Below are 14,654 nucleotides of genomic sequence, written 5' to 3'. Positions count from 1 at the left end.
CAAAACTACTGCTTCAGAAATGTATAACCTAAGACATCTTCCCTTTGTGCATTAATTGTAACATTCATTATGTTTTAATGAAATGTCTATTTCTACAATTTTTTTTAATGTATCTTTCTACAATTTCACAAACTAAATCTGAATATTAATTTGGACATGAGCTTACCCAGTAAGGAACCAGCTGATCAGCCATAAATGCTTTCAGACTAGGTTCACTTTTGCCATTACTGGTCCAAATTCTTTTCCAAGTTGCATACTTCTCATATCCATCTTTGTGGCTAGAAGATTAAAGAAATCAAATAAAAAGAAAAATTAGTGTGGACTACTAATACAGTAAAGGTTAAATTTTAGTTATCAAATTTATGTGGAAGGTACATTTTTGCTGAAAACAGAAGATCTGCATTAATATTGAAAGGAATAGATTAATTATTCGAGTTCTGCTTTCATTTCCTTGCCATACTTATCAAACTTATTGACACCATACTTTTTTTATATAGATATTTCTATTGAAAATTTAATATTTTTACAAGTTTACAAATAAAAAAAACCAAGTATAAACATTGATATACAATTAAATCTTAAATAAATAACCAAAATTTATCAAACAGAAAAAAAAGAAATACCGTAAAAAACCCAAAACTCAACTAACTACTAATCTAACCTACATCTAACCAGAGTGTATAATTAAGTCTCTTACATTATTCAGGGAAGAAAAAAAAACAACGGATAACACAGAAATTGAGTAGTGAGATACATGCTTGGAACGTGTCAACATCAGATCGTAACAAAACCCGTATTCGTGTGGGATTCTTCTCCCAAGGGGCCCTGGACCAACCAGGTTCGCCATCCCAATTAAGTAAAAGCCCTTGTTAGGATGGCCGAAATATCTGTATTTATGTAATTCAAGGAGGGCTGCCAAATTTTATGGAATAATTTGGTCTTTTGGTGCACCATATTTCTAAGTAAGTCAAGGGGAATACATTCCATGATTATTCTGTGCCAGTTCTAACGAATATCTAAATACTGCTTAAAATGTTAAGAATGTTTCTGACTTAACTATTCTTCCAAGCAGCGAATTCCAGACTCCCACCATCCACAGGGTGAAAACATTTCTCAACTGTCATCTTGTACTTCTCCCTCTTATCTAAAATTCATGTCCCCTCATTAGCGACTCCACATTTATGAAAATCCTCCACACTATTCACTACTTTACTAATTTTAGCATCAGCCACAAACATTTTGATCATACCCTCTACATTTAAGTCCAAATCATTTATGTATACCATTAAGAGCAAGTGCACTAAGACCAAGCCCTGCCGATCCCAATTGAAAACAGATGTCCAGTCACTGAGGCATCCTTTACCATTATCATCTGCTTCCTAACACTCAGGCAATTTTGGATCCAACATGCCATTTTGCCTTGGATTCCACAGGCTTTTCTTTCTTGACCAGTTTGCCATGAGGGACCTTATCAAAAGCCTGACATACAGAGCACATCAAATGCATTTGATCAAATTTGATCAAATTCGTCAAACACAATGTTGACTATTCCTAATGAATTCACATCATATTTCAGATATATTCCCAATCAGTGCTGGCATTCTAGAAAAATAAATTCACTTGAAGTCAGATTCTGCCTGAGATATTTTCTCATATATTAATAAGCGCAACTTGAATATACTTTTAAAAGCACTTCAGGTTTACGAACAGGTTTATCTGCTGGCATCTTCGGTTCAGAAACAATAATCAAAAGCAATTTAAGGTACAAACAACTTCTCGGAACTTACCTTCTGTAACAATGATCAAAGCATTCATTGCAAAAATGTTCCCCACAAGATAAATGATACCAGCGTGATGTATAACCATTTTTAGCACATCTAAAAATGACAAATCACAGAAAGAAATTTAAAAGAAACAAAATCATTCTAAATTTAAACACAATCTATTCTGAATGTTTCAGTGTCAGTTGAGTTTTAGATAATAGCACTCTTGCCTTCAAGTAATGAGAGAGTGCATTCAAATCCAGAGTCTTCAGTTCAAAAGTCTAATTTAACATTCAGTATATTTCTGAAAGACTGGTGCACTGTTGATGATGCTGCCTTTCAAATAAGGCATTAATCATGGAGACTTTGCCTGCTATCTCAGGCAGACGTAACAGTCCAAATTCCATCATTCTGCACAAATCCAGGAGAAATTTCTCAACATGGCAATGGTTAGGCCACTTTTGAAATACTGTGTTCAATTCAGGTCTCCCTGTTATGTAAGGATGGTGTGAAACCTGAAAAAGTTAAAAAAACTTGCAAAGGTTTTGCCAAGGTTGGAGGGTTTGAGCTACAAGGAGAGGCTGAATAGGCTGGGGCTATTTTCCCTGGAGCGTAGAAGTTAATAAAATCATGGATACAGTGAACAGACAAGGTTTTTCCCCCAGGATGGGGGTGTCCAGAACTAGAGGACATCGGTTTAAGGTGACAGGGAAAAGTTTTATTAGGGACCCAAGGGGCAACGTTTTCCACACAGTGGGTGGTGAGTGTATGGAATGAGCTGCCAGAGCAAGTGGAGAAGGCTGGTACAACTGCAACATTTAAAAAGGTATCTGGATGGGTATATGAAAAGGAAGACTTCAGAAGAATATGTGCCAAATGCTGGCAAATGAAACGAGATTAAGTTAGGATATCTGGTTGACATGGACAAGTTGGACTAATAGAGTTGTACAAAATGAAAACAGACCTATGATTCTATGACAAAAAAGTATTTTGATAATATTACATTGTTGCTTGTGGGAACTTTGTGAATCAGCTGACTGCTCTGTTGCCTATATTACAGCAGTGATTACATTTTTCTAAAAATGTACTGAGGGGCTGAAAGTTGTTTTGAAACTTAACAATTGTGAACAGTAGTATTTAAATGCAATTGTTATCTCTAAATATTTAGAAACATTACATGACTGTAATGTAATATCATTGTGCTAAACGAAAATGTGAGAACATAATCCTTTCATGCAAATTAGACCAGCTCCTAAAATTCTTCCAAAATACTAGCCATCTCAAAACATCTTATGAGCAGCATGATGGTTCACCGTTAGCACTGCTGCCTCACGGTGCCAAGGACACAGGTTCGATTTCAACATCGGTCAACTATGTATAGAGTTTGCACATTCTCCCTGTGGGTTTCCCTGTTTCCTCCCACAGTGCTGGTTAGATGAATTGGCCATGCTAAATTGCCCAGTGTTCAGGGATGTGTAGGTTAAGTACATTAGTCAGGGGAAATGTGAAGTAATAGGGTAGGGTAATGGAACTGGATGGTGATACTCTTCTGAAAATCAATGTCGACTTGTTGGGCCAAATGGCCTGTTTCCACTGTAGGGATTCTATGCTATTACAAGTAGATAGGCCACAACAAGAAGTTGCAATCATATAGCACCTTTAATATAGTAAAATATCCTAAGTTATTTTACAAGGACAATATTCAATAGAAAGAGTGAGAAGCGTCTTACCAACTGAACATCTGACTAGAAGCATGACCAAAGATTTCAGAAATTTGGAAATTAAGGATGGAGAAAGTTGCAGGTATGACTACCAATAATGTACAACAAACATCTTTCTCACCATGAGGTCAGAATGAGAGGAGAATTGGGAAAAGGCTTCAGAGAGAGGGAGAGGAAAGATCATGAAATGATCTGAACAGAAGGATAAAACTTTCAAACTCATTGGGGAATTCAGATTTAATGTGGGTCAGAAGGATGGAGATTTGATGCAAATTCTGAGACCATCAATAAGATTTTGATGAAGATCAAATTTATAGGGTGGGGAGTAAAAGTGAAAAATAAAACGAACATGGGCATGATGTGCAATAGCCGAGTCTGGTGGGATAAACAGCTGATCAGTTAAGTTGGTCGATATTAACAAGGGCAATTTCAGATTTTGAGTGATAGAGGATGTGGGAACAGTAGCTCAACTGAGGGTTAACTGAAGTAGATGGTTTAGCTGAGCAGTCAAAACAAAAATAAACCAGAGCTCTCCAGCTGCTTTTACCTTGAAAACTCTCTTATACACATTTCAGGAATCTATTCTCCACAATATTGGTACACATTAGATTTATCCAACGTACACAGAGACTGAAGTCACCCATGAATATTGCATTACCATTATTGTATGTATCTGTAAATTCCAGATGCATACCATGCTTTATATTATCTAGACGATTTGTGGCCTGTAAACAAATACTCTTGCCATTCTTTATGCAACTTAATTGTACATCTTCTTCTGAACTAAGATTGGCTCGAAGTAATGTACTGACTCCCATTCATTATTAACAGCACAACCCCACCTCTCATCATTTTTGCCTGTTCCCCCAAGGTGTTGAATATGCTTGAATATTTAGATACTGTCTTGACAACCTGCAGCACATCTCCGCAAAGGTAACAAAATCAAGTTAATTTTCTTTTACTCGTGTCAACTATTTACCATCCATGCTGCAAATGTTACACACAAACCAGATAGAGTACCTTGAATTCTGTCTTTTTATCATTACATCTTTTGGCTCCATTTATATAGTCCATCATCAGCTCAATTTTCTCCTTTCTGAATTCCCTTGCAGGTTCAGATCCTTAAACAAAAGTTGAATCCTTCCCCATCAGCACTAACAGGCTTCCTTGTGCAGATTTTAGACAACTGCACAGGCGAACTATTCACTTGTGGCTACATGCTAGATAAACTAAAGTTAAGGTTGAAAAGGAAATAGGCTGTTAATTGATTAATTGATGTTTGGATATATAAAGGTGAAAATGGGAAGGGCTCTTGTGGTACAGTGGTTGTGTCCTCATCTCTAGATCAGAAGCATGGATTCAATTCCCACCTGGTTAATGTGTGCGATAACATTGTTGAACAGGCTGGTTCAGTAGTAGTGTTCCTATCGCAGAGCCAGGAGGCCTAGGTTCAATTCCTACCTACTCCAGAGGTGCATACAAACACCTCTGATCAGGTTGATTAAAATATCTCAATGTATTTAGCAACTGATTCCTGGAACACTAGCATAAGGGGCACTGGTGGTGAGTGGTAATGTCCCTATCCCTGAGCCAGTAGACCTAGTGAAGTCCTACCTGCTCCAGAAGTGTGTAATATCATCATTGAACAGGTTGATTAGAAAAACAAGGTGTAAATGAGGAGTGCTCTTGTTGTGCAGCTTCACATCAACATCATTTCTCAAAGTAGCAAGACCTAAATAACCAAGAACTTTGCCAATTTTATGCTAGTGTCACTCATGAGATTACTTATAATACTCAATCTCTGGCTGCCTTTGGCAGGAATACTTACCAGCTGTACAAAGCACCCCTCCAAAGTAAAAATAGTAGTGTCTTGTGGTGCAGTGGTAACATTCCTACCTCTGAGCCAGGGGTTCAAGTCATAACTTTCCTGAACTGTTGAAAGAAAAAACATGTGGCCTACCTGGACTCAAATCTCCAAAACAAACAAGGGCACAGGATCACTGCTGCCTGGTAACCATGACATTCGCTCTACCTCTGAACCAGGAGATACAACTTGGGAAAAGTTGTACTGACTTCTATAAAAACGAGAACTGAGGAGGGAGCTTGTGATGCAGTGATAATATCCCTAATTCTAAGCCAGGTGACCAGGACTCAAGTCCCTGTTCCATAGGGGTCATAACATTTCTGACTAGGTTGATCCAGAAAATACCTAAAGGAGAGACTCAGAGTGATAGCTGCTGGATTGGCATAATCAATAAACTATTTACACAAAAACATGTGTTGGCCTTAGCCAAGTTAGAATCTATTAACAATTTCCAATTCCAAAAATAATTGTGTTTACACAAACTGGAACCATTAGAAAATTATTTTTAGTTAGGTAATTAACAAAAGCATACAGACCAGTACACATGTGGAGTGTATACACAGCAATGACAAAGCCAAGGTATGTGTATTGATGCACAGGGTCGTCTGGCATGAAGGGAGTAATCTCAGCTCTGAATGTCCTAGCAAACCTTTCAGCATGCACTTAGTCCAAGCTCACTTGACAAACACAAATAGCATGTCTGGCTCATGCAGTGAATTACTAATTTGCCAGAGGATAACTCAATTCTAACTTATTTTCACTAATTATATCACCATGAAACTATCCTCTGGGACATGCTAATACATGCCATACCTCATTTAACCAACACGACTGAAAGGAAAGTTGGAATTTCAAGACACATTTGTTTGTAAACAATGGGGCAGCACCCAATTTTGAATCCAATAGGGAATTCAGAACAACGTATTTTCCCAAATTAGTGAGCATGTGGAACTTGCTACCACAGGAAGTGGTTGAGTAAATATTATCAGTGCAGTTAAGATGAAGTTAGACAACGATGCAAGGGAGAAGGGAATGGAGTTACAATGGTAGATTTAAATGAGGAATGAGAAGAGTCAGAAGTGGAGCATAAATGTGAACATAGATAAATTGAATTGAACAGTCTATTTCTGTGCTATACAATTAACATAATCCTATTACCCTGAACATCAGAAGGACACCATCACCCGAAGATGAAATAGATACTTTCAGACAGCCCATAAAAAATAAAGTTTCAGAGTTTATCTATAAATAACGTATCAATAGCACAATACACATTCCACCCTTATACACTGTCTGAACAAAGAATGATAGGAGCTAAACATTTCCAAAAATGATCCTGAAGCGACATACTATTGAAAACATACCAGAATTCTATTCCAAACATTCTTCAATAGAACAATTACGACGTGTCAATCATAAAGTTTTACGTCATAGAAGGCTTAAGAGAGTACAATAATTAGATGTCACCATTTAAATCTACATAGAAGTTCACATGTGACAAGTGAAGTCAGCTTCTGAAGCACCGCGAACACCCTGGAAAATGCAATCACAGATGTGACTAACCAAAGAAAGGTTACCACAAGGCTGTTGGTAGATTTGACAGAATCGATAAGGAGCTGATTCTCCAACCACAAGTTAGCATTTGCTTGCATTTCCTGCTACTAAGGATTATAGTGAGTTTATCAGCAGCTTGCATTCATGGAAGCATACAGGTGAGCAGCAGCAGTGAAGGTGGCTGCCAGGACAGAGGAACCCAGCTAACTAAACCTGAAAACAGAAGAGATGAGCTCCTTGCACAAGAGGGGAATTGCAGTGGATGTTATTATAATGAACAGAATTTAATCTAGATTTGCACTTAAATGTTAAACCTCAATGTACCTCATACACTGGGAATGACAGGAGGTGTAGTGACTGCGTAAGGGACAAATGTGCAAACGTTCAGTTGTGATGGCAACAATCCATGGAAAGCACAGATAGGATGATGGCTTATTTTACACAGAAGTGTGCATGTTAGCTATTTAAGAGACTTTTTCCTATTCATATCTGTCATCTTGTGTCAATTTAAATGCTATACAATCCAGGAATTCATGAAAAGCCATTATTACAAGTTCAATGGAAGGGTGATAATTAAAGATTTGGATGAGTTCTTCCAATTCTGCTTCCAAAAAGACCAAATATATCAATTTGACTACATCTCAAAAGAAGGATGAAAATCAAAACTGAAAATGAAACTGAAAACTAAAAGTAAAGACCTTGAAAAAAAAATTGATTCCTGTTAAATTCATGCCAAAACGTCACGAACTCTGACCAATAGCATAATTCCATTAAGCACACACTTTATTGAAAACTCAGCATTTGTAAATCCCAAAACTGCACCGATACCAGCAAATAATATTGATTATTACATTATTTATCCAAAGGGAATTGAAGAGATTCCAAATGAACAGCTGAACTATAGCCCTTCTGTTCACCGTATTGTAGCAACCTATTAACAGAATTAACTTCACTTGCCTCTCTGAAGCACTTGCAAAACAAACAGGATATGTTGCACTGCAGCCAGCTTTTTCACACTTCCTATATTTTTTTTCAGAACCCTCTTCCTCTTCCTCAGTTTCAAAAGTTTTCTTCTTGACCTTCATTATAAGAAAATACAAAATGAATTTGACAATGAAATTTGGATCTCACACTCTACAAATGCTTTCAAGTTCATATTATTTTTCAAATTACATATTGCTTAAAAAAAAAGGCATTTTGCCCAAGCTTTCCATCTTGCACTTAACCAGACAATTCTAAGGATATGGGGTACACCATTTACGACTGATATGAGGAGAAATTCTTTCAGAGTGGTGAGCCTGCAGGATTTGCTACCACATTAAGGAGTTGAATCTAAACACTGTCCAATTTCAAGCAGCTGAAAATTCCACTCAAGGCTAACTGGCTCAAAGGACATGGGGGAAAAGCAGAACAGGCTATTACACTGGATGATCAACCATGATCATAATGAATGACTGAGCAGGCTCAAAAGGACCAAAAACCTTATTTCTGCTCTTTGATTTTTATGTAATTCACAAGACCAAAAATTGAAGGGGAAAGCATTTATACTATGGAGAGTACTGATTTGTTGGCATGAAGACTGTAGTAGAGATATTGTCATGGAGGGATGCACCCATTAACGATGATTGATAGCTTACCGTCAGATTTTGTTTAATCTTTAAACTAGTTTGTCCGATAGCCAACAAACCGACAACTCTGCTGACATTTCTTGGCTGGATAATCTCAGTGAGAAGAATTATGCCAATGACCAATTTAGAACAGAATATTGGGCAGCAGCCTGGTGCATTGGCATGTACTAGAAGCTACATATATTTGTATACAGGATCTTGCCATTTGCAGACAGAAGGAAGATGTACTCACATTGTACCTGTTTCAATTGAACAAAATATGCGACAGCCATTCACCAGTTCACTGATCAGAGCAATGCCTCAAGTAATCAGAGTTAACCCATTTGGTTTAAAAATTAGTATTCTTGTGAATTATCCTGATATGTACAAGTTGAAAAGTGTCAAAGGGTGTCATTTTAGAACATTTAAGTTTTGTACTACCAAACAACTGTTTCCAAATTATAAAAATACAATTACAGACCATTACAATGTACTGAGAGGACAAGTAATATTAAACCAATTCGATCAAATGCTACAGTCTATGCAATAACATCCATCTCGCATCTTCCCATGGTTGCAAGCTGTACAATGCAAATTGCATCTTTAGTTGAGAACAATAAATTCTGTGCATCAATAAATTGAGAAAGGGCCTGTGAAAGCACACAATCATTAACATTCATGTGGTCAGTAAAGAGTGGTCACATCCAGCATAACACAGCCCAAACGAGTATCATGTTTGGGGAATTTAGAGGAATGTAGAAATAGATTGTTTAATTTTTTTCTCTCCATTTTTAAAGTTTAAAGTTCAGTAGTCGAGTGAAAAGATTAATAAGCTCACTGATGGACAGTTGCCAGTCAATCATTTGAAGTGTGGACAGGGTCTTAATAGGTATTAAGTATTACTGAAGTCTAACTAGTGTGGGTCATCTAAGTTTACCTCAGCTCAGTCTACCAAAAGCACACCATCAGTAACCTTCACAAGTAAGGAAGTAGAGATCACATCTGGAGTGCAACACAGTTTAAGTGGAGTATACAGTTTGAGGAATTTGGAGGCAACATAGAAATTCAGAGCAGACAGGAAGAGGCACTTCTGCTTTTTTTTTGGCTAATACTTTGTGAAGTGTTTTTATTAAACAAGATAAATTGAAAGCCAGAAGCAAGGGCCCAACACAAAAAAGAGTGACATCGCAGGTAAACCCCAAGTTCATTGCTTGGTGCTAGCTACTATTTTCATTAAATCCCTACAGTTTGGAAGCAGTCCATTCCAACCCTCTAAACAGCATCCCACCCATACCCACCCTTCTAATCTATCAGTATACCCTTGCATTTCCCATGGCTAATCCACCAACTTTGTACACCTTTGGACACTATTGGCAATACAGCATGACCAATCCACCTTACCTGCATATGTTTGGACTGTGGGAGGACACCAGAGCACCTGAAGGAAATCCATGCCGACACAGGAAGAATCCGCAAACTCCACACAGAGTTGCCCAAGGCTGGAATCAAACCCAGGTCACAGGTGCTGTGAGGCAGCAGTACTAACCATTAAGACACCATACATGTCTTAGAGTTGCCTGGAGCTGAAAATGTGTTGCTGGAAAAGCGAAGCAGGTCAGGCAGCATCCAAGGAACAGGAGATTCGACGTTTCGGGCATAAGCCCTTCTTCTGCCCGAAACGTCGAAACTCCTGTTCCTTGGATGCTGCCTGACCTGCTGCGCTTTTCCAGCAACACATTTTCAGCTCTGATCTCCAGCATCTGTAGACCTCACTTTCTCCTTAGAGTTGCCTGGACACTGGTTCAGGATGTAATTGAACCCCTTTGATTAACTACCTCAAATTCAATCAGGGACAACAAATTAGATAGAGAGATCCAGGAGGTAGTGCTGAAGGACACTATGAGCTCATCTAAGAAGTTTGACTTTCTTACTCCCTGTGTTTTCGAGAGTGGAGCTGTAGGGAGGGTGTGCAAACTGACTACAGCATACTGGAACAGGCAGCAACTTAAGAATGGGGAGAAAACAGAAATGTAATCGGGAATAGTATATTTAGGAGAATAGACACTGTTCTCTGTAGCCAGGATTGAGAGCCCCAAAGATGTCTTGCCTGCCTGGTTTCTGGATTTAGGATGTCTCTTGTGGGCTGAAGAGGAACTTGGATTGGAAGGGGAAAGATCCAATTTTTGTGGTCCACATAGGTACTAACAACATAAGTAGAAAGAAATTCTGTTGATTGAATATGAGCAGGTAGGGGTTGAACGGAAAAGCAGAACCAAAAAGACAACAATCACTGAATTACTACCTGAGCCACAAGTAAATTGCACAGTCAACAAATTAAAGAGGAAAATACATTACTCAAAGATTTGTGTGGAAGAAGCAGGTTTGAATTCACGGGACATGGGCCGCAATACTGGTGCCACAGTGTTTTAAATTTCCATAACATGTAATATGACAGACTATGAGAAGGGTCAGGAATCTAACTTCAGGCACAGCAGATAAGGGGACAACTACAAGTTGAGGGGGGCAGTCAACACAGGACTGGTCTTATGCACTATACAAAACAAGGTAAATGAGCTTATAGCGTAGATTGAAATTGACAGTTGAGTTGTGGGTATTCTGGAGACACAGCAAGGGGATCAGGGCTGAACTAAATAGCTAAGGACAAACATCCTATTGAAAGGTCAGACAGATGGGCAGAGAGAGCCTTATTAATAAGAAATGAAATTAATTTGATAGCAAGACATGATACAGAGTCAGAAGACATAGAATCTGTATGGGTAGAGTTCAGTAAGCACAAAGATTCTCCTTCAAATCCTCCCACTTCCTCCAGACCAAAGGGGTAGCCATGGGCACCCGTATGGGCCCTAGCTATGCCTGTCTCTTTGTCGGCTACATAGAACAGTCCATCTTCCATAGTTACACCAACACCACTCCCCACCTCTTCCTCCACTACACTGATGACTGCATCGTCGCCACCTCGTGCTCCCACGAAGATTTTGAGCAGTTCATCAACTTCACCAACGTATTCCACCTCGATCTTAAATTCACCTGGACCATCCCTGACACCTCCCTCCCCTTCCTGAACCTTTCCACCTCCATTAATGACGACTGAATTGATGCTGATTTTTTTTTTAACAAACCCACCAACTCCCACAGCTAGCTGGATTACACCTCTTCCCACCCTATCTCCTGCAAAAATGCCATCCCATATTCCCAATTCCTCCACTGTATCTGCTCCCAGGAGGACCAGTTCCACCACAGAACACACCAGATGGCCTCGTTCTTCAGAAATCGCAATTTCCATATGATTGAAGATGCCCTCCAACGCATCTCATCCACATCCCGTAACTCTGCCCTCAAACCCCATCTCTACAACCGTAACAAGGACAGAACCCAGTTATCCTCATTTTCCACCCTATCAACCTTCGCATTAACCACATCTTCCACCGACATTTCGGCCACCTCCAAATGGACCCCACCACCAGAGATATATTTCCCTCCCCACCCCTTTCCGCAAAGACCATTGTCTCCATGACTACCTGGTCAGGTCCACGCCCCCCCCCAACAAACCACCCTCCCCTGCCACCACAGGAATTGTAAAACCTGTGCCCACACCTCCTCCCTCACCATCATCCAAGGCCCCAAAGGTGTCTTCCACATCCAAAGTTTCACCTGCACATCCACTAATGCCACTTATTGTATCTGTTGCTCCCAATGCAGTCTCCTCTTCATTTGGAGACTGGATGCCTCCTTGCAGAGCGCTTCAGAGAACATCTTCGGGACACCCTCACCAAACAACCACACTGCCCCGTGGTCCAAAATTTTAACTCCCCCCTCCCACTCTGCAGAGGACATGCAGGTCCTGGGCCGCTTTCACCGCCGCTTTCATCCGACGCCTGGAGGAAGAACGCCTCATCTTCTGCCTCGGAACACTTCAACCCCAAGGTATCAATGTGGGTTTCACCAGTTTCCTCATTTCCCCTCCCCCCACCTTACCCCAGTTCCAACATTCCAGCTCAGCACCGTCCCCATGACCTGGCCTACCTGTCAATCTCCCTTCCCACCTATCCGCTCCACCCTCCCCTCTGACCTAACATCTTTTATCCCCATCCCATTCACCTACTGTACTCTTTGCTACCTTTTCCCCAGCCCCCCCGCATTTATCTCTCCACCCTGGAGGCTTCCTGCCTCTATTCCTGATGAAGGGCTTTTGCCCAAAACGTCAATTTTCCTGCTTCTCAGATGCTGCCTGACCTGCTGTGCTTTTCCACCACCACTCTGATTTAAACAAAGAAAAAGAGACCCTGGGAGATGTTGTGCACAGGCCTTCTAGCAGTAGTCAGGACGTGAAGACGAAAATAAATCAGTAAACAGAACAGCCATGTAGAAAAAGTACTATTACAGGGGAGTTCAATGTGCAGGTAAACTGGGAAAAACGGGTTGTTAGTGGATCTCCGGGAAAAGAATTTGTGGAATGTCAGATGTTTGTCAGTGTCTGAACATGGTAGATATAATGAGGTAGACTTGAGAGCAGAGGGTAAAGGAAACTTCTGGGGGCAGTGACTATTATGATAAAATTCACTCTGGAATTTGAGGGGAAGAAGCTGGAATCAGATATAACAGTATTATAACTGAGTAAAGGTGACTACTAAGACTGAAAGGATAGCTGGCCAGAGTTGATTGGAAGGTGACCCTAGCAGCAAAGTGGAAGATATGAGCAACATACCAGAACTTTAATACAATCAGGGGCAAAGGTAATTGTCGTAGCCATCACTAAGGAGGTGCTGGGGAAGCTATACGTCTGAAATTGGATAAATCACCCAGACCAGCTCGACTGCACCCCAGAATTCTGAAGGAGATTCGACAATTATTGGTGATCTTTCAGGAATCATTGGAGTCAGAGTAGATCCCAGAGAACTGGAAAATGGCCAATGTAACATATTTATTTCAGTAGGCAGAAGAAAGTAAACTATATAGACTAGTTAGCCTGTCCGTATTTGTTGGTAAATTTTTAAGAGTTCATTATTAAGGATGAGATTGCAGAGCACTTGGAAGTGCATAATAAAAAAACGGCTGAGTCACCACAGCTTCTTACAGGGGAGGTCATGTCTGACAAATCTGTTAGAATTATTTTGAAGGGTTAACGAGCCAGTTAGGTAAAGGACAGACAGAAGTCATCTATTCTTTTAAAGACTTTTGACAAGATACTGCACAGGAGACTGTTAAACAAGAGCCTATGATGTCAGGGGAAAAGGTACTGGCATGGATAGACAATTGTCTGACTGGTAGAAAACCAGGTCATTTTCAGGCTGGCAGCCAGTGACTAGTGGAGTTTCCTGATTAAGGGATTATGCCCGAAACGTCGAATTTCCTGTTCCTTGGATGCTGCCTGACCTGCTGCGCTTTAACCAGCAACACATTTTCAGCTCTGATCTCCAGCATCTGCAGACCTCACTTTTTACTCGAGTTCCATCAGGGTCTGTGTTGGGACCATCTCTATTCACATTTGACATTACTAGGTCAGATTGGGATGAAATTGGGGTCCAAATCATCTGTGCTTACCAGGCATCCCTATTTGATCTAAAAACATCAAATATGGCTAGGTGTGGTCCCAACACAGACCCCTGTGGAACTCCACCAGTCACTGGCTGCCATCCTGAAAATGAACTCTTTTTCTCTGCTTTCTACCAGGACCTGTTTCTGTTTTGTACGACTCAATGAGGGCATTAGTTTACAGTTGACACAAAGATAGGTGAATGGACAGTAAGCAGGAAGGACTTCAATTGGCTAGGAGTGTGGGAAAAGAAGTGACAATGGTGGGACACAATGTGGGAAAATGTGATGTCAAACATTTTGGTAAGATGATTAGAGGCATAGACTATTTTCTAAATGGGGAAAAACTTCAGAAATTTGAAGCACAAAAGGACTTGGGAATCCTTGTTCAGGATGCTCTCAAGATTAACATACAATTAAGGTGGCAAATGGAATGTTAGCAATCATTTCAAGAGGATTAGAATTACAAGAACAATATGTACTGCTGGGACTGTATATCTAAGGATGGATGTGTTGGCCTTGGAGAGGGTTCAGAGGAGGCTTGCAAGAATGATTCTGGGGATGAAGGGCTCATTATATGTGGAGCAGTTGA

At 40.1% G+C, this 14,654-nt stretch overlaps 1 protein-coding gene across 3 annotated transcripts in view; it reads right to left on the bottom strand.

Moving 5' to 3' along the window:
- The window catches only part of LOC132832323 (lysine-specific histone demethylase 2), a 112,828-nt gene that overhangs the window by 90,332 nt on the left and 7,842 nt on the right, over window positions 1–14,654 (bottom strand). For all 3 annotated transcript variants that reach the window (XM_060850238.1, XM_060850239.1, XM_060850240.1), the window contains exons 3-5: window positions 7,860–7,981; window positions 1,788–1,877; window positions 167–278 (exon numbers count right to left, since the gene is read on the bottom strand). In XM_060850238.1, coding sequence (XP_060706221.1) covers window positions 167–278; window positions 1,788–1,877; window positions 7,860–7,981 — 324 coding nt within the window. The remainder of the gene's footprint in view (window positions 1–166; window positions 279–1,787; window positions 1,878–7,859; window positions 7,982–14,654) is intronic.

Source organism: Hemiscyllium ocellatum, chromosome 34 (genome assembly GCF_020745735.1).
Source record: "Hemiscyllium ocellatum isolate sHemOce1 chromosome 34, sHemOce1.pat.X.cur, whole genome shotgun sequence".
Lineage (NCBI taxonomy): Eukaryota > Metazoa > Chordata > Chondrichthyes > Orectolobiformes > Hemiscylliidae > Hemiscyllium > Hemiscyllium ocellatum.
The sequence above is the reverse complement of the archived record's forward strand: the minus strand, read 5'-3'. Positions and strand labels throughout refer to the sequence as shown.